At 37.6% G+C, this 20,760-nt stretch overlaps 2 protein-coding genes and 1 long non-coding RNA gene across 4 annotated transcripts in view; all 3 read right to left on the minus strand.

The window, feature by feature from the left end:
• Nucleotides 1–155: 155 nt before the first annotated feature.
• nek2 (NIMA-related kinase 2) lies at nt 156–10,097 on the minus strand. The gene is made up of 9 exons (XM_083561783.1): nt 8,594–10,097; nt 6,922–7,139; nt 5,826–6,066; nt 5,364–5,446; nt 5,139–5,265; nt 3,465–3,669; nt 2,519–2,573; nt 1,701–1,777; nt 156–651 (listed from the first exon to the last, which is right to left on the minus strand). Exons 1-9 carry the CDS (start codon nt 8,687–8,689, stop codon nt 455–457), a joined length of 1,299 nt encoding a protein of 432 aa, XP_083417909.1. The 5' UTR covers nt 8,690–10,097; the 3' UTR covers nt 156–454.
• Nucleotides 10,098–10,815: 718 nt separating this feature from the next.
• On the minus strand, nt 10,816–15,401 carry LOC310737773. The gene is made up of 2 exons (XR_014536894.1): nt 15,072–15,401; nt 10,816–11,499 (listed from the first exon to the last, which is right to left on the minus strand). It is a non-coding gene; the product is annotated as an uncharacterized lncRNA (long non-coding RNA).
• Nucleotides 15,402–15,494: 93 nt separating this feature from the next.
• The window catches only part of lpgat1 (lysophosphatidylglycerol acyltransferase 1), a 47,530-nt gene continuing 42,264 nt past the window's right edge, over nt 15,495–20,760 (minus strand). For both annotated transcript variants that reach the window (XM_083562341.1, XM_083562342.1), the window contains exons 7-8: nt 17,184–17,290; nt 15,495–15,962 (exon numbers count right to left, since the gene is read on the minus strand). In XM_083562341.1, the coding sequence (XP_083418467.1) occupies nt 15,799–15,962; nt 17,184–17,290 (271 nt within the window). In that variant the 3' untranslated portion in view covers nt 15,495–15,798. The remainder of the gene's footprint in view (nt 15,963–17,183; nt 17,291–20,760) is intronic.

Genomic DNA, 20,760 nt, shown 5'->3' on the forward strand with positions numbered 1-20,760 from the left:
GTTCAACAAACAAGAGAGTGAGTGGTCAGGTGTCCACATACTTTTGGCATTATAGGACATATTTAGTAATTACCATTAATAGGAACATAAATAAATGTATAGTAAACTTAAATATTAGGGGCGTTGCATAACTTGTGAAATAACCAGACAAGACATTTTTTTGCTTTTTATCTACACAAATGTTCAAGTATTTTTCATAACTATAAATAAAATAAAAGTTCAGCACACACACACACACACACACACACACACACACACAGATTCTCAGAAACAAATTAAATACAATTCTTCAGTGTTGGACCTTTGGCCAAATAGCTTTTTCCATTGTTTGAAATCCTTGATATTAAGCTGCATGAAAAGACCTGCACCTACAGCAAGACCAAGTTATCCACCTAGAGATAATGTGCATCTTATAAAGTCTATAATCATGGAACCCTTTGTCAGCTGTCTGCGTTTAGCGAATCCCCTGCAGGGGCCTGCACTTCAGCGGGTACTTCCTCTCCACTTCTCCTATATTAACCGCCTGCAGTTTCTTAACGAGCACACACTCCTCACTTCTGATGCCGACCCTCTGCTCAGGCCACACGTTCTCTTTGCGGTCGCCTGCAAAATGGACTTTCTTCTTCCCAGGTGACGTGTTCTCGCCCTCGTCTGCAAGTCAAGACACAAACATCGGAATCACTCGCTTGTAAAAATCCAAGTGAACAGTAGAATGAAAAGGTGAAGCGATGAGATTTAAGTAGTCCAGACAAAGAGTGTTTAGAAGAGGTTTTTTTTTTTTTCTTTTTTTAAAAAAAAGCTGAACTAATGCCATGTGGCCAATTAATGAAGTCTCCGCACTTCATTTTCTGTAGTCCCCAGTCACCAAGTGCTGCGTGTTAATGGGTGTAGGACTAGATTATCGTCTTGTCATGCAGAATTGTTTTTGAGTAAAAGTGATTAGAATGTTAAGCTTCGAACGGAAGCTCTGACATTTTGTTTATAGTAATTCACTTATTCAAATATTGCTTTAATAGTAACAATTTTTTAAAGTAATCGTTGTAAAGAAAAATGTAACATCTCCAGTATCAGCACATGACACCACTAACGGGTAAAACTGTAACTATGTTTTCCAGAACACTTAAGGCTGGTGGAGGGCTTTTAACATTTCTCTGCAACAGGTTTTTTGCATTATTAATGAGAGAGGGGAGAGAAAAAAAAAAAAAAGTTTAGAGAACGATTTTTTTCCCTAGCTGTTATGGGGTCAGTGAGTATGCGGACCCTAATCTTGTTTGGCCAGTGATAAATAAATAATAAGTATATAGTGATTCGTTTGTTTATACAGATGTAGATCACTGGCAAATTGCAGTGTTGCAGGAAATAATACACCACAAGATGTGCTGCTATTATAAATATCACACCAAACAAACTATTTAGTTTCTGCAGGATGGCAATCTATTAATATGATTTTAATGCTGAGAAAAGGATTCATTTTAATATTGTGACTATCATTCAACCAGGCAGCCGAAGTGGAATCTTTTAGACACTCTGCAGCTGTGAATGCATTTTGCCCTCAGTTTATTAAAATTATTAAAATCTAAAATAAAAAATAAAAACAAGACGTAGCACATGTAAAACATTAAACACAGTCATATACACAAGCTATAGTCAGCTGTTCTCCGCGTTTAGAAGATGCAGCGGTTTCCGTTTCGCCTCCATACCTCCGTCTTCTGGAAAGAGTGGAGAGTGCGCCCTCTGCTGCCTCCTCACATTATACACCTTCATCAAACTCTCAGCTCTGGAGAGAGAGGAGAGAAATCATTTCAATTACATTTTAATTCATTAATCATTTAGTTTGGAGCAAAAATGTGACCATGGCATTGAATTATTGGAAAACATTAAAAAAAAAAACGCTGATTAATTTAAAGTAGCAAAATGATTAAACTACATTTTTAGAGTCTGAATTGAGATTTTGATGGCCAACAAATAGCATAAAATAAATCCAATCAACTTGAAATGTGAAGTAAATTTTCTAATAAATTTAATATATTACCTAAACAGTCTAGAGCTGATCAATGTTGTGTCAATTCTGTAAATTTTTTTTATAAAACACACAAAAAACCCCTGTACATTTAAATAAAAAGACAATAAAAGATTTCACCCTTAAGAAAAGTGTTATTTTCCACCCGTAACTAACAGTAACCATAAAGTTACTCAAGTCAGAGATTCGAGATCGTTCATCTTGGATAAGAACTGGTTTCTCAGCAACATGAACAATAATGGTTGGTGGTTAGACAACAAATTTGAGCAGTTTAACTATAAGCCAGTATGGAGTTACATGCTGCAGTGGGGGTAAAGACTGCAGAGTGCATGTGGTCAACCTACTGATTTATTTTTTTCCATTCAAACCAAGTAAGAAGCAGCAGAAAGAACACATCAGTGACTATAGTAAAAATAAAAAACACAGGCATTCACACGTAAACTTTACACTCAAGTTCCGTCTAACTAGCACACCAAACAGCCTTTAAAAAGGTTTTACCTCGCAAGCTTCTCGTTCACTAATCTCTCTCTGCTGCAGAGTTCCTGCTCCTTCTCTGCAAAGGGAAGAAAAAACATGAATTAAAGTGCAGTAACATGTTTACTGCACTAATGACCCCATTCCACTCCGCTCACACGCAACGTTACAGCAGATCCTCACAGAGGAATGCATTCGTGTTGGAATTCTGGATCTGATCCTTTGGCCTACATTTTAAGACCGCCTGCCTTTTAAACCCTAGAAATACATTAGTGAGCTTAAAAATGTTCAGCATGTAATAATGTCCAACAGGCCTCTCAAAGTTAAAGTGTCTAAAGAGACATACTGCTGTTATCCAAATATTAACTGTGCAACTGCAGGTGGTTTTTTTTTCATTCAAAATATTAAAAACTGCAGGGGCCCTACACAGTGCTGCCAAATCTCTCCATTACTCACTACAGCAATTAAAATTAAAGCATAATAGCTAAACAGCCATACACGTGACCATAAGATTTATACATGCTTTTTGAACTTCCACATTTAGTCCTCATTTGCTGTTATACCCACCTCCACTCTTCTGGGACGAGGTTTCACTAGATTTTTAAGTGTGCTTGTGGAGATTCGTAATTATATTCAGCCACAAGGGAGTTAATAAAAGTCAAGTATTGATGTTTGATAAGAAGGTCTGGGTGATCATGGTAAACCATTAGCCAGCTAGTGGTATTTAAACACTATAAACTGATTACTTTTATATGTTGACACTTAATAAGAAATCCGTGTGTCCAACATGCCACAGACACACTATATGGCAAAGTATGAAAAAGCTGCAGCTGTACTGAGCATTGCTTGTAATCATGGTGTGTTAATGAGGACTGTCAGTTGGTGCTCAAGTGTAGTAGCAGTTGCAATATAAAACTATTGCGAAAAAAATTGGATTATTTATTGTACAATTGCGAAAAATAATCCTTACGCTCCAGTCTCTCCTCTCGCTCTTTGAGGTCCTGCTCACGCTGGCGGAGTGCCTGCTCCTTCAGCTTCAGCTCTGTTACTTTAGGCTGCTCCAGGTCACATGACCCCCGCTGCTGCCTTGCTTGAGCCTTCTTCTGCTCCTGAGCCACATACGTGGAGATTAAGGAGCTCTGGAGGATCGAGTCCACCGAGGGACGCAGGTAATCCTGACAAAGCCAGAGACGGAATGACAAACTGGTGCAAGCAAGTTATATAATATATACACATGTACACACACACACAAGTTTCTAAGGGACAATACTATAGAAATGAAACATTTTAGAGTAGTCAATGAGCAGCTTGTATAGCAATAGAGATGTACAGTCCTCAAAAAAAATAAATAAATAAAACAAACATTGCCAAAAGCATTTCATTATAAAGGACGTCTTTAGATACGCTATAATAAAATATTCCCTTCAATTGAACACCCAAACCTGTTCCAGCATGGAAATAACCCTGTGCTCCTTGAAGATCTGTTTCACATGCTCTGGAGAGGAAGATCTTGCCTGCTATAGAGCTCTGAACTCATCACTACTGAACACCTTTTAGGATGAATTGGAACTCTGACTGCACCTCAGGTCTCCTCACCTACATCAGTACCTGCCTTTACTAACACCCCTTGGTTATTGGGTTACCTGGTACTTATGACCAGGCGACCCAATACTTTTGGCAATAGTGTATATATCCCAGATTATTTACCCTCCATTAAGTAACAGTCTGCAGCAAAATTCTTTAATCTGACTGGTCAAATTGTGGTGTTTGACTTTTAATAAACAGCAGCTCAGATGTCACTTCCACAATATAATTCAAACCTGTTGGACCAAGTTGCACAGTTACTACACCAATACGCTGCCGTTTCCATACAAACCGCAAATTCGTGAGAAACCTGTACAGCCAACTTGTCATTGCAAGCCTGATGACACGCGTTCACATGATACAAATTCGCAGATCAGAGTTTAAACTTTGATGCAACAAAATGCGAAACCTCTGCACTGGGCTCGAGTTTCCAGTGTTCACTGTTCGTACGACTTAAACGGAATCGGTGTAAGGAGCAGTGTCCTGGGACTGCAGCTTAAAGAAAAACATTTGATACCCTGAAGCTTTCAGTGAGGAAGCATATAAAATGTATATGTAAGGAGAGACTAGTCTACGCTTCTCACCTTGCAGTTGATGTTAATTGATGTAACAGACCTAGAAATCTTCAGTAATATTAATTTTTTTAAAAGTGGTGTAACAGAACACATTTGTACCGAACTGTTTCGGTACAGGGCTTTTGGTATGGTGCACGTGTACCGAATCCTTTTTACGTGCGGAATTAGAGTTGAACATGTTCCACATGAACATATTTAGTGGCGGACCACAAATTTAGTCTCCTGTTTACATTTTCAGAGCAGAAGGAAGAAAAAAAAATTAAAACACCACCTCACTTCACTGCAGTGTCACTGTGGCTACTTACTCCATACCTTTTAACATCAGTCTCCGACTATGAATTATTTTGCGATTTATGTCCCGCGAAAAGGAGAAAATCCAACAATTACGCATATCCATATTAAATGTAACACACTGATTTGGCATTGCGTCCCCCACATCCGTACCAAAACTGAACCGAAACAGATTTTGTGTACCGTTAACATGCCTTTAAATGCAGCATCCTGCACAGCAGTGTGTTCAGCTCATTAGAGAATCTGTATGGAATCCTCCTGAACTTCCCCTCTGTGATCTTTTCAGCTAGCTCCTCCTGGTTGTAGGCTGTAAAGGGTGGACTGAAAATTCCAAGCAGAATTCAAACTCAAGTAATCCTCAAAAAAATTACTCGTACAAAAGACTTGACTGTGAAGGGAATGAAAGTCTGAATACTCACGACAAAGCACAGAGTTCATACAGTAAACATCCTAAAGACCAAATGTCTGACTTTTCATTGTAGGACATGTGATTCATTTGTTCCTGTGGGGAAAAGAAAAGCCATCATGCAGTCATGACCTACGCTGATTAGTGTTTTTAGTTCTTCATCTTATTTTTTAAAAAAGGTTTTCCCCTCAAAACTGTAGGACATCCAGCTCCTACTGTCAAAGATCAGGGTTATGAATTTCCCATAAAGCATCCCAAGCAGGCATTATACTGATTCTCATCCACCAATTAAATTGTGATGCTTACAATACCAAAAGATCATATGCCTAATGATCTTTTGTGCTTTGAGAAAACACGGCCCTGTTTAAATACTAGGAGTAAAGTAGGAGTGCACTGAAATTCAGAACCCTTTTGTAAGAAAGTCACTGATTTTTGCTTTGGGGAGAGAGGAAAAAAAAAAAAAAAAGCTACTTACAGGTGACATGTAATAAGGAGTTCCCACAAAGGTTTTAGCGAAGCTCGTGTCGTGTTTAAGTATCCGTGCCAGGCCAAAATCTCCGAGTTTTACGTTCTGCTTGGCATCGAGGAAGATGTTGGCAGGTTTCAGATCACGATGAAGGACCGTGCTGCTTCCATCATTGCGCCCATGACACTCCTTTAGCGCTAAAGACAGCTGAGCCATGACTCTCAGGATAAACTCCTCCTCCAGGTATTTCCTGTCAGACAAGCAAACAAAAAAATGTTTTAATAAAAAAAAAAAAAAGGCAAGTGATGCGGTGAAAGAATTGCATTTTAATGGCAGCATGTCCTGAAGTGTTCAATTTCACTTCAACAGAAAATTGGCAGCAGATTTAAACTCATTAATAAATAATCAATCATTTAACCTATTAATGAATTTACTACCTACCCATTTTCCTTATTATTGCATATACCTTCTCCTGTTTGGGAACTAAACACCATACAAGTCCTAGTGACAGAGATGTTACTATAAAACAACGAACTACAAGAATTTACCCATTACGTGTCCTACATCATCTGCCTCTACCTCCCAAATGGATTTAATGTGTCCAAACTAAACCTTTCAGTAGAGCATTTTAAGGCTGTAACGATTCCTCAAGTAACAAGAAATTCCATTACAAAATAAATTTTAAAATTAATTATATTATAATATATATCTTTTTTTTTTTTTTTTTTTTTTTTTAAATGGTCAATTTAACTAAACATGAAGCACCGTTTCCCTCGGACCATTATTACTGACGCACCACCTGCTGAACTTTGAAAATGGTGCACTTTGTATTTTGATGTAATATGGCAATTAAATGCACTAAACGGGTTCAAGTTTTCACATTCTTGTACACAATTTTCTAAAAATAAATTCTCCATTTTAAATGACCCGTCTTATTTTATACATTATTAAGTATTGATCTTCAAGAAAGAAAAAGGACTTCTAATCCCATTACTCGATGGATTAGTCGTTAGAATACTCGATTACTAAACTAGTCGATAGCAGCAGCTCTAGATCAGATAAATACCTAATACGCTTTGATGGCAGGATTTACATATGCAGTTACCGCTCTTTAATGCACTTGGTTATGAGAGTGGCCAGGTCTCCTCCCTCGCAGAACTCCATCACGATATACAGAGTGGCGTTTGTGCGGTCGATGATGCGGTCGTAATAACGAACGATGTTAGGATGTCTCAACTCCCGCAGCAGGTTTACCTCAGACACCAACATCTGCTTCTCCACCTCAGCCATGGAGCCATAATCAAGCTCCTTCCATACCAGGATCTAACACAAAACATTTCAGATTCACATCGTTTCTTTGCCCTCCACCCAATCGGTATTTTTTTTTTTTTTTTTTTTTAAAGGCACTGATTGTATACAAAATCATTCCAATTGTCAAATCATCTGCTTTACATGGCCATATTAACCACATGCAATTGCACATAAAAGGAAGCACTTTTATAAAAGGTGTTTATTTAAAAATGAATTGAGTCAGTTCATATACACACAAACTTGTACACACTTAACTGAAATAAAAATGTTTTTTTTTTTTATAAATGTATATATACATAAACTAATTACATACAAGTGGTGGGCCGTCTGGGCCCTTCTCCACAGGCCTAAACTCAATCAGAATCACCGACTTCCATTTTAATCAATTTCTTTTTTATCTATGAATCTGTATTACATTATTCCCTATAGGCCATTCACTTCTTTTAATTGCATTTAGCAGCGTGACAGTATAATTTCAGAGTTGAGCTCCTCACAACGAACGCTGCAGGCAACCTGTAGCTTCCAATAGATGTTGCTCAAAAGGCTGTTGCTGTAACCAAATCAGATTTCAAGGTGGAGACTCTGGTAGGCAAAGAAGATCAGGATTTTTAAATCCTTTGATTGGATGGTCAGAGAGCGAACTAATAAGAGCTCGCAAACCACATCTGCAGAAAACTGCACACGTTGAAATACATCTGTGTGGCTTGTTTCTGTGTAATAATGATTGTTTCTATAGACATCCCATCATAATGATGGTATAAAGAGGTAGACGGATTCAGACAGGACACCTATAAAGGCCTAGGTGTGAAATGCATGGCTCATCACTGATACACACAAATGGATATATTCTATATCTCAATCAATAGATTCCCTCTCTCAATCAATCGATAGATATCTGGTTTAGAGCACTAAATGAATTGCAAATAGCTGAATTCTTGAAATCTGATTAGGCAGAAGGCATTAATGAGTTTTCTATAAACATCAGCTATTTAATTTTGTATTCAGGATTACAGCAATGCCTGAAAAAGGTATAATAATAATAATAATAATAATAATAATAAAGTTGTACATTGCATTGAAAAAATTAAAACCTAAGTTTTAACACAAAGATTCCGTTTTTGTTTTCCCTCTTATACCAGTCTATATGGACATTCTGGTTGTAGAAATAGAAAAAGAAAAGCAAATAAAAATACAAACAAAAAGAAACCCAGCAGCTCTGAAAGTAGTTCCGTCTGCAAGGCGACTCACTGATTTAAATGAATGCGCTTGTTCGTATATAGAGTAACAGCTCAGGGACTAGGGTTTAGGTATATGGTGGAGTAGTCACATAAACTAATAATAATAATGATGGGGGGAAAAGGCGTGTTATTTAAACCGAGCAAATATATTTATTAGTTATCATATTCACAAGCCACCATCCTGTAAGTAAGCGGCTACAAACGCACAGCGGCCAAGTTACTCGTTACCTTTCCGTTGGATTTTCTCCGGATTTTCTGGCATTTTCCGTACGAGCCGGAGCCTATGGTGCAGATAACTTCATAATCCTCAGTGCGCGACGGCATCGTGTCCACAAAACCGCCCAAAACACACTAGAATGACCCTGTAATGCAGCCTGAACACAGTGATAATGACGCACAACCGCTCAACTATCCGCTCACACATTCAAATTCACACACCTCCTTCAACAGACAACAACAGCGCACCTTTTATACCAACAGCACTGAAAGTGACCTGGGCCAGTTTCAAACACCTTCTTACGCCCTTTACATGTACACTACACAGCGTGTTAATAATGTACAGCTCCTGAGCCCTGCGTAGTGAACACTACCTCTGATCGTCATCAGATTTAAACCGAACCCGGAAGGACAAATTTGAAACTGCCACTCAAACTCTGAAATATGATTGGCTTACAGATCGACCCAAGAGACGATCCCATTGGTTGAAGGCGGCGAAACAAAACGCTTCAGGTCGCCTAGCACCAGTAACCTACCAACCAGATTTTAACCGCCACAGCACGCGGGACAGGAGTGGGCGTGTTTACTTTCTTAAAGGGACAACAAAGAGTAATAAAAAAAATTAAATACTAATAAACAATCCGACTGAGATCAGTTTTAAAAGGAATATAATGGCATCAGTGATCCACTCAGAGCAGGACAAATCTATATTTTAAACAGAAATTCAATTGCAAATTCAATTTATTACTTATATGCGAAAATCAATCAAACGATCCATCTGTAAAAGATCGCGCCGGAAAACAGATCCCAAAAATTCCAATGAAACAAATGAATAAATTAATAGATAAACATAAGATGTTGGATGGATTCTCAAGGATGGAATTCATTGATGGATTTGGACTGCAATTAATATGAACAGTATGCTACAGTGGCATAGGGCTTCTACTGAAACAGTGAACAGTTCTGCATTTCACCTCAACAACGAGGAACTGTAATAAATGGACATCCAGTGGGAACCCGTTGATGAGGACGGGTTCCCTTTTGAGTCTGGTTCCTCTCAAGGGTTCTTCCTCATGCCACCTCAGAGAATTTTAACTTGCCACAGTTGCCATCGGCTCGCTCATTAGTGATAAACTACTAAAGTTGCAAAGTTACAGGTACTACAACTACACAATCATCATAACCTCTTCATCTCTGTAAAGCTGCTTTGGGACAATGTGCACTGTTAAATGCACTATACAAATGAAAGTGAATTTATTTAAAGAAATGTGTATGTTTTCAAAACCTCATTGACACAATTATCTTGATTCGCTAATCTACATTTATTGGAAATGTAAAGCTGAGATTCGCTTCAATAAACTCACCTTTCCACACTCATGGAAACTTAAAACTATAAAAACTTTATAAACTATACACATTGTCTTTTCTGAACAAATATAAATGTGATTTTGTTTGCATTTTTTTTTCCTGCCCCAAAAATCCTCCCCCAAAAAAAAATTAAAAATAAATAAATAAAAAAAAGATTTAACACTATATAGGGCATTAGGTGTCCATAGATTGTACATAAATGTAACACATTTTAAATAACATTATTATGGAGTATCACGAATTAAATATGTACAAACTTTACTTCAAAAGTGAGCAAGAAAAAGCATTTGGACAAAAATAAATGCATTATCGGCAATCATCAGACTTCTCGGTGTGCCAATGGGGACTTTGTATCCATGATCCATAACATCTCCATGAGCCTTAATTTATTCCCCCGTGGGTACTGAAATACTGACTTTAACGAAAGAAGACTGCTTTGTATTTCAGCTAGGGAAATATGGTTTTCTTCTCTTTTGAGGTGATGTGTACTTTAAAGTAAAAACCAGATCATTTTGGTCTGAGTGACTGAATGATATAATGCATATGCAGGAAAAAAAAAAAAAAAAAAAAAAAAAAAAAAAAAAAAAAAGCATGCTCTAAACGTCCAAGAATACCTTGAAGTGTTTATGTTTATATATATATATCTATATATCTATATATCTATATATCTATATATATATATATCTATATATCTATGTATCTATGTATGTATGTATGTGTGTGTGTGTATATTTTATATATTTTTTTATTACTTTTTTTGGGTGATGTTGACATTTGTATTAAATCACTCTGAAATCTTAGGTGCAGAAATGGATACAGTAAAACAATTAAACGCAGCAACAGCGTCACACTCGCACACATTGTACTTCGTTGATATTTATCATTTTTATTCCAGCACAATTAAACTGTGTTGTAAAATTGCTGGGCAGCTGGAAAGAGAAGGGCAACAGGAGTACAAAATAAAAATTTAAGACCAGTCTAGCATCATTTGTTAAAATTCCTAAAAACAAAAAAAATAAAAAAAAGTTCAAATAAAAGACAGTAATGACATGATGAGGATGGAGTTCCCTTTCCTTTCCTTTCCTTTCCTTTCAGATAGAAGTTCATCAGTCTAAACAGCCGTGAATGCATTCCGCATCATTCTTCTTGTGAAGCTGCATCATACACATTTCGGACTTAGGCAAGCTAGGCAAAAAAACACAAACACGCTCGCAAAAGTGGCACAGTGAGGCAAGCTCTGGTCTGATAATTAGTCTAGTGGTTTGTACAGCTCGATTACTTCCTACTGTTGCACCTTATTGCTAGACAAATGGGCAAATTTTATTTAGACAACACAGAAGCTTCGTTCTTCTCATTATTACTAAATGCTAATAATTCACAGGTCAAATCGAAACCCCAGCTTATCCATCTACTCTATATTTAATCACAGAACAGCCTGTTCCAATACTGTGGGTTATTTATTTATTTATTTTTTCTCGAAACATCTCCTTTCCAGTTTCACTTGGTTAAATCCTGAGAAGCAGGACTTCAGTAGAAGGCATTCCTGCAGTCTAAAAAAAACAAACAAACAAAAAATTCAAAATAGTGAAAATGGCAAATGATACATATACATTATATATATATATATATATATATATATATATATATATATATATATATATATATATATATATATATATATATATACATATATATACATATATATATAATATATATATAGTTTCATTAAAACAGAAAAACAGTGTAACAATTGATGCAATTTGGCAAGACAGCATGTGTCAAAGGAGAACAACTGTGCGAATGTCAACAACAGGGCTTTAAAGGAACGTATACCATGCAAATGTATACCACAACCCACTTGCATAAATTATAGTCAATGATCAAGCCGAGAACTGTTTGGTGTCTGAAGTTTGCTTTTTGCAGTTTTGCACTGCAGCTGAAAGTTTAATGCAGATAATGAAGCAGACATGTGATGCAAATTTGACAATCGAAGTATATTGCAAAACGAATTACTTTTAATTAACAAACACTTCCTCAAACCCATGTGGTGAGGATGAACAGAAAATCCCAACGAACAAATTTTGTTTCCAGCAGCACTAAGAGGCAGAAGTCCAGAAGAAGTGAGAAGCTTGGAGAAGGCAGGCTTTTAATGAGTACACCCACTGGGTCTTCATTCCTATTACAAATGGTTGTCCTCAGATAACCATACCTGCTATTAAAGGGTGCACGACTTCCTCTATTAAAGCCCTACGCTCCACTAATCGGCAGTCGGCTCAGGACGTATTTGGTGCAGGTTCGAAGTTTCAGTCCTGCTCTGTTTATAAATGCTTCCCTGTGAAGTATGTGTGTACAGTGTAACACTGAGATGAGCTTGAAGGCCAATCTGACAACTTCCTCCTCTTTTTCTCCCTCTCTCTAAGCAGACTGTTCTGTTTCATAACAAAGACGCTTGAAAAGGGAGATTCTAGAAGGCCGTATCCGACGGCCTTCAAGTGGAATGAAAAATGCAAATGCAGTATGCTGTTGTTCGGAGCACTTCATGTAGATTGATGATGTAACCCTGTGGCAGGTCGGGGTGTGGCGTGTCAGTCAAAAGTGTTTCCAGCAGTGTCTACAGCTGTTCCGTGAAACTGTAGATATCCTTATTTGTAGAACAGCAGGCATTCCAGATGTTGCATATTACAGATGATACACCTGTTTGTCAATTTCAGCTAAAACTATGATATGTAATGTGTAACAGAGAAATCAGATGCTGTTGGGAAGGAGATTTGCAGGTGCCAGGTGAAGAGCTCAGGGCAGGATAATTAAGATTGCGATGATAAGTTGGCTTGTTCCAAAACCTCCATTTTTCTGTTCATAGAGAGTAGGGTATCAAGTTTGTGTGGAGGTCTGAGAAAATTCATCAAATGATGCTGTAGATAAAAAAATAAATAAAAAAGACAAAAACAACATACTGGCACTAGGCTTTTGTGAAGATTTTCTTCCCTTACTTGTGATTTACCATAAAAAAAAATCATGATTAAACAATTCATTGGTCCAAAAAACAAGCAAAAACAGGAGAAAAAAAAAACAAGCATTTCAAAATCTCAGGCTTTCAAGAGATTAAAGAAGGAGAATGAATGCTACCAGCTGCGCAGTCTGGAACTGCTTGATGGCAGTGGCGATCATGGAAATTCAGCAGGATCATGGAATGATACGCGATTCAATTAATATTATTATAAGACCTGAAACTTTATTGTAGGCTAATTTAATCTTTTATACGTCTAATACGCTTTTTTTTTTCTTTCTAAGCCCAGATTCTCAGTTATTAATTCCAAACCAGTTAATTCCATCTTGCAATAACCATCTAAGGTAGAAAGTAAATGAGAGGCATGAGCCAACCAATCACTTTAGAGCAGTGTTACATATTAGTGTTATCATAATTTTTTTATTTTTTTTTCTATTTTAACACAAGATCTCACAGACTAACTAGTATCACTCTGACTGCCAGGGGAGATAGAGAGTATGACATGCCATATTTCTTGTTGGAAAGCATTCATCCAGCATCAACAGTGTTGAATCGGCACAATCGACACATAATGTAATATACGTGTCATCAATGTCATCTGACTAAATATCACTTTATATTGTTACAATATAAAATCTAGGGAGGATTAAATTATATGGCACAAGCCTATTTTATTTAAATAAAAATAAAAAAAACTAACTATTAAAAAAAAGAAAAAGAACCCCCACCCCAGAAATGATCAGTTTTTTGTTTGGTAATATCCCGAGCTAACAAACGCATTGGTTAATGCAGTCAGTCTGCCTAAAGATGTCAAAACCAATGCAGGCAAAGCCGTATTTCACACAGCTGACTGTCATTGTTTGATCAGGTTGTTGGAGAACTACACACTGTAGCGAAATGGACATAAGAGAAATCAATTTCGTGTGTAATCAGATACCGACTGTCAGAATCTCTACTATTCACATGCACTCCTGAATGCCTGTTGCCAGAACTGTATATAGTCGAGACTTTTACCATTCTCATCTATACGCTTAAAATTCTCGTCCACTTTTCTCTCTCGCACACACACACACACACACACACACACACACACACACACGCACACACAGCTCCAGCGATCTCAATTTTTTTTTTTTTTTTTCAGTTCCGTAATGTATTTTGTTTGTTGTATTCCTATTGAACTTCATTTATGTTTTCTGCTACACGTAAGCAGTTTTTTCCCGTCTCGGCACAAGCATACACTCGGCACATGAACGAGAAATCATCCTGATCTGACTTCATCTGAACAGGCAAACTTAAGACACCAAACTAGTCTCTACTCCTTGATGTGAAAACTAAACAGGTCACAGAAATATGAAGTAAACTGCAGACGGTCAGGCTAAATCAGGCTCACTCGCCAACATTTCTGTTTCCTTAAAAAACGCAGAAAGAGAAATTTCTAGAAACACCAGCATGGAGGGGTACCGTAGTATTGTTGTTGTGTGTATGGTGTTTTTTTTTTTTTTCTTTCTTTTTTGTTTATTTTTATCAATTTAACATTCAGGATATTTTTTTTTTTTTAACTAAAAACAACTGAATTGCTGCAGTCACCACATGGATTCTCTTTCAGCGTTTATAATACCAAAAGTTCACGTTAATAGTAATAATAATAAAAAAAAAAAATAATAATTTTTTTTTTTTAAATAAACAGTGACTCGCAGTGAGCGCTGAGGAAACATACAGCAAATAGACGTTAAGCTAAAAAAAAAAAAAAATTTATAATAATAAAAAAAATATAATAATAATAATAATAATAAAAAAAAAAATACCCCAACAACAACAAAAAGAACGTTGACCGGCACGCTTCGGCAGGTTACGCTGTTCTAAATTTACAGTAATGACACCTGGGGCCTAATTTCGCACTTCATTCAGTCAGCATTAAGTCCTTTCCAGGATCAGTCCTCACACACGAAGCATATGGCTTAATTATATCTGTAAAACACCAACATTATTTCAACTAGGGTAACAAAGAGGAGTTTGAGTTCTACTAGAAAGCAGTTTGGTGGTATGAAACGTGAGAGACGTGATGCGGAGGAAAAAAAACAAAAAAACCAAAAAAAAAACAAGGTCCCTTACTGAGACAGAAGGTGAATTGGAGATCATCCGGCGATGTCTAAGCGTCCAGTGTAAACGTGAGCGAATTGCAATACTGTCTAGACACAAAGACAAAAAAAAAAAACAGGGCACACAGGACAACGAAGGGAATAGCGGGAGAGAGGACAAAAATGATGACAGGAAGTCCAGAGCACAATCCGTTTCAGTACGATTGCAGGACGTTTTCCGCACGACACAGACGGAAGCAAGACACTGTTACAGATGGCAGGTGAATGAAATTGGCTTATTCCTGAGCCTAATATATGATTGGAATTCAAATTAAAATGTGTCAGCATGTGCACGAGTAAACAATGATATATATATATATATATATATATATATATATATATATATATATATATATATAAAATTTATATATATATATATATATATATTTATATGGACACATATGTGTAAACAAGTCACTGTTCACCTTCTTCATTGAATGTATGTCCGTATTGCAGAACTGCATGTGTGTTTGAGTGTATGTCTGAGTGTGTGTCTGTATATGTGGGTTTGTGTGTGCCCAGATAGGGTGCAGGTTTGGGATTTAGGGTCAAATACAATTTTCCTCCATGGTTATCTTGCCATCCAGGGAGTTAAAGACAGCGTCTGTGGCATTTCAACAGATCCGAGACATCGGCAACGATGGCTGTTCCTCCTTCCTCAGTCATCGTCCCTCTTTCCATCCCTTTCTCGCGCTCTCTCTTCACCACAGCAGTGTGCAGAGCCAGCAGTAGATGTACTGAAGGACGTTGTACCACATATAGCCCGAGATGAAGGCAAACGACTGGACGGCGCACAGCCACGCGATGTCCAGGGTCATCGCCCGGGAAACGGCCTCCTTCTGACCTTTCGATGGAGGGAACACTCCTGCCAAACGCACAACACAAGGTGTTATTATTCATATGAGTGGCCAGTTACATAAAGAGGCACAGAGATTGATTGTATCAGGTATAAAGATAGTCAAGAGCACAGCCATACAGAAGAATCAATATTCACAAAAACAGACAGACTGGTTTAAAAATAGAACAGTTCCAAACAGTTCAGGCATGAATACATATCTAGACATAAGCAGCACTGTTTAACAGATTAACCGTAATTTCCATATATAGGTACACTACAGGGCCAAAAGTATGTGAATACCTCACCATCACACCCATAATTGGTTCTTCCTCAAACTGTTGTGTGCAGATCAACTGATTAATCGATTTTGCCGATTTATCAGCATCTATAGTTGATTGCCAGAGCTATGGGCTATCGGCAAAAATCCATACCGCTAGTTCTTTCTGGCATCTGGTCTGCTGCTATTACGAGAGCGGCCTCTAGAGGTGTATCACTGATGCCACGTGCTGTTTTATTATTTTTGCCCGCGAGACGGCATGCTGCACGGAGAACGCTATATTGTTTAGCACATTTTCATAATTTGGTAGTTTTTTTTGTAAACATTTTCAGTACTGTTTCACTTGTGTTATGTTTGTTTTTTATCCGAACATTTAACAAGTTGATTAATTGGTTATCGGCACGTACGATCCAACCTAGCTATTGGTATCAGGTGAAATGGAAAATCAGTCAGCATCTACTGTTGTGACAAATCTTCAAGCACACAACTGTATTGAAAGCCTCTGTAGCATTACCCAAACCGGTTTCAGCATGTTTAAAAAATGCCACGTTGGTCTATGAAGACATGGTGTAGCAAGGTTAGGAAAAACTTGAATGTCCTGCACAGAGCCCTGACCATAACTCCCACTTAAACCCTTTGGAAATGAAAAGAAAAGCTGACTGTGCCTCAGGCCTTCCTCACCTACCTCTCCTCATTAATGCTCTTATAGCTGAATGAGCAAATTCCAACAGTGAAGCTCTAAAATCTAATATAAGTTAATTATTAGAGCAATGAGGGACCGAATCTGAAATTGAATGTTTAAAAAGCCCCTGTTGGAATGATGTTTTGGAGTCCACATACTTTTGGTCATAGTGTAATATCAGATGGTCAGATTAAATGAACGCTGATATAAACACAGATTAATATTTATCATTAGTGGTGGTGTAAGAAGACATTTAACAGTCAGAAAGGCATGTTCATGAAGCCCTCACCTGTCTGATAGAAGTGAGCGAGAAGTTCTTCCTTCTCCACAAACCTCTGATAAAGCCAGTCTGTGAGAGCATCCTTCTCCCCCGGCACCTCTCTTACAGGGTACATCCTAACACACACACACACACACACACACACACACACACACACACACACACACACACACACACACACACACACACCACACACCACACACCACACACACACCACACACACACACACACACCACACACACACACACGTTTTACACAAAGTAATTGTGGTTATGTGTTTGTCAAATCCTGTGGACAGGGGCAACAAGATGACATCATGAAAAAACACGATTTGCTAGAACACATGAAGAAGCATTTCTGTTTTACTTTATAGTTCTACACATGACTTTAGAGTATAGAGAATCCACCTGGCTCAAGCTCCCAAGGTTCTTTTAACATTCAACCTGACCAGACCTCCACGGACTCTGGAGCAAGCCTGGACACCACCCCTTGTCTCTGCCTACAGCCATCATGAAATTGAAGGATTCCACCAAGCAATGCTGCTATTCATCTGAGCTGCCCCCACTGTCTGGAGCTGTTCCCATTGCAGTGCCACACAAATGCCTTGACCCACCAACCATCCACATCCCTTTAGTTCCTGAGGCCATCCACCTGGCTATGTCCTCCATGACTCTGAGGAACCACCCACCTGGCTAAATCCTCCTCAGTTCTCAAGAACCAATCTCAAAACAACACTCGCTCTTCTCTCAGGATCCATCCACCAAAGCCACACACCTTCAGTTCCTGAGGCAATATATCTGGCTCAGTTCTTAGGAACCACCATCTGGCCTCATCCCCTTTGTTTCAGGGGCCTTCCACTTGCCCCCAAACTCTCAACAGGCTGGTTTTACTCTTTTAGTTATCTAGGGCACTAGCATATAAATCAGATATCAGACCTTCCCCATATCAGAATGTATAACACACACACACACACACACACACACACACACACACACACACACACACACATATATATATATGATGGTAGCACCGTGTCTGCAAAACTCTGACCCCTGAACTAATAAGTCTTATTCTGCAGTAAGCATATTATTTCTGCATACTTCATGGCATGGCATAGTGTGATGGTATTTTGGGGTTTGGGAAATGAGAACATACTGTACATTACTATACCTATTCCAAACTGTTGTCTATTACAAAAATCTCTGTAGCCCATTTTTTCTTTATTCATACCTCAACCTTTCCAATTCAGACAAAAAAAAAAAAAATCCTCATTAAAAAGTTGGATTCTACACTACTGAAAGACACTGCAGGCAGAAAATGACAAATCTCAAATGGAGAATCTGGGATTAGGAGACAGAGTCCAGCCAAACTGTGTGTAAAGAGCAGGCTTCTGAAATAATGCTGTACTCAGCCCGGTGTTTTAAAAAAGCACCACGCAGATGCGCAGCTTTCGAACTGGTTCCGCTGATGAAGAGCTTGTGTGTGTATGTGTGTGTGTGTGTCAGCTTGTGCGAAATGCAGCCGTGGCACCGTGAGAAACGCTGAGAATGAAACCCAAACTGCTAATAGGAGACTAAATCCACCAACATCAATTATTCACTGGCAGATTGAAAAACAATACACATGCAGCAACACAACAAAAACAACACACAACCTGTGTGGACAAAACAGAGAATGATGATGAAGCTTACACTAAATCGCTAGGGTTAATACACACTGCTGCTCTCACTGCCTGAGAGCAACAAAAGATTAGAAAAATGGAACAATATAAGTAAGTAAGTAGTAAGTTGGATACAGTGCCCTTTAGATATATTGGCACCCTTCATAAAAATTGGTAAAAAATGAGAAAATATACTTAATAATACACAGTTTCTCATGCAAACAATAAAAAGAAACTATTTGTCTGAGCAAAAAACTCATTAAAACATTATATCATAATGAAAAAACAAATAGTTGTATTTTATAGTAAATGCAAAAATTGTCGCTTTCCTCAGGGAAGTCTTAGGGCTTCACAGTTATGTAAGACAGAGTGAGTCCAAAAGTCTGAGCCCACATTGAAAATCTGGGATTGATTTTATTTAACAAAAATATAACTAAAGACAAACATTTTGAATTGAGAAAAAAGCAGTGAGATTTTGGGTCATCTCAATTCCTTTGTGTAATAAAAAAGAAAGAAAGAACGAAAAATAGACAGACAGAGACACAGACAGGCAAAAAGAATGACAGACAGGCAGAAAGAACAACAGAAAGAATGAAAGAAAAATCAACAGAAAGAATGTCAGACAGACAGAAACAACAACAAACAGACAGACAGAAAGAAAAAAAACAACAAACTGATAGAACAACAGACAGACAGGCAGGCAGGCAGGCAGGCGGACAGACAGAAAAAATAAAGAACGACAGACAGAAAAAACAACAAACAGAAAGAGCGAAAGACAGACAGGCAGGCCTGAAAAACAACAAACAGAATGAACAACAGACAGACAGACAGACAGAGACAGACAGACAGAAAAGCCAACAAACAGAAAGAACAACAGACAGACAGGCAGGCAGAAAGAAAAAACAACAAACAAAGAACGACAGACACAAATAAAAAACAACAATAGACAGACAGGCAGACAGACAGAAAAAACAACAAACAGAATAAACAACAGACAGACAGGGGCCATATTGTTCTAAATCATTATCCTTCATATTATCCACTGAAGCATGGGCACTAAGGGTTTTGATCTCACATAGATAATCAGGTTTTATAGAAACCTGTGGAGTCCACACCAGCTCGAGTGCACACCAGCATTAAAGCAAAAGAGGAAAATTTAAAATTTACGCAATCATTTCTACTTTATCAATCAAGTTATACTGTTAATAACACTGTAATGAAAAATGTTTTATTAAATGAATAAAGAAAATCTTCCCTGATGGTCTCAGACGTGCAGACCATGATGCATATCAAATCAGATCGAAAGCCCTAATCTTGCACTCAGTAATAGTAATCATAAAAGCAAAAAATGTGTATAGAGTGTTGTATTAATGAACTAATTTTGGAATGTATTTATTTATATAAACTTTATGCAGATGTATAAGTTGGTTTGTCGTTGATAAAAAAAAAAAAAAAATCTAAAACTCAATCTGGCCGATATGAAAATCTCTGCATATGAATTAACCCAATCAAAAAAAAAAAAAAAGTCTAGACTCTAAAGTCTATTAAATTATGTCTCAATAAATGTTAGACTTTACCACTAGGGGCATACTTGAGAATCTTTAATTGTTCACATTAACTTGATTGAGTCTAAGCAGCTGTTTGAAAAGTTTTAAATGTGTATAAAATATTCACTTCTCCTTTACGTAAAACATCTAAATATCTTATAATTCGTGGCGACTATAAAGTTTCAAATTAAATTACATTACAACTGCCAGAATAGTCTAACGGTGAACAATGTACTGGATTGTGAGGGATATGATCTCACTTCCACGCCCCCGCCGTGTCCTAAAGTGACCCTCTATTCAGATGTCGTTCAGAAAGGCAGACTTCAACCAGATAAACTTGATTTGGCGGCACATAGCACATTTCACACTCATATTTAAA

This window comes from Silurus aristotelis (genome assembly GCF_946808225.1).
Source record: "Silurus aristotelis genome assembly, chromosome: 15".
Lineage (NCBI taxonomy): Eukaryota > Metazoa > Chordata > Actinopteri > Siluriformes > Siluridae > Silurus > Silurus aristotelis.

Excerpts from the sequence above, each read along its gene's own strand:
- nek2 (XM_083561783.1), bottom strand. The coding sequence starts at position 8,689 with ATGCCGTCGCGCACTGAGGATTATGAAGTTATCTGCACCATAGGCTCC. Across the intron at positions 5,266-5,363 it reads TATGAACTCTGTGCTTTGTC|TCCACCCTTTACAGCCTACA; the intron begins GTGAGTATTCAG and ends TGGAATTTTCAG. Across the intron at positions 3,670-5,138 it reads GCAGGATGCTGCATTTAAAG|GATTACCTGCGTCCCTCGGT; the intron begins GCATGTTAACGG and ends TGGCTTTGTCAG.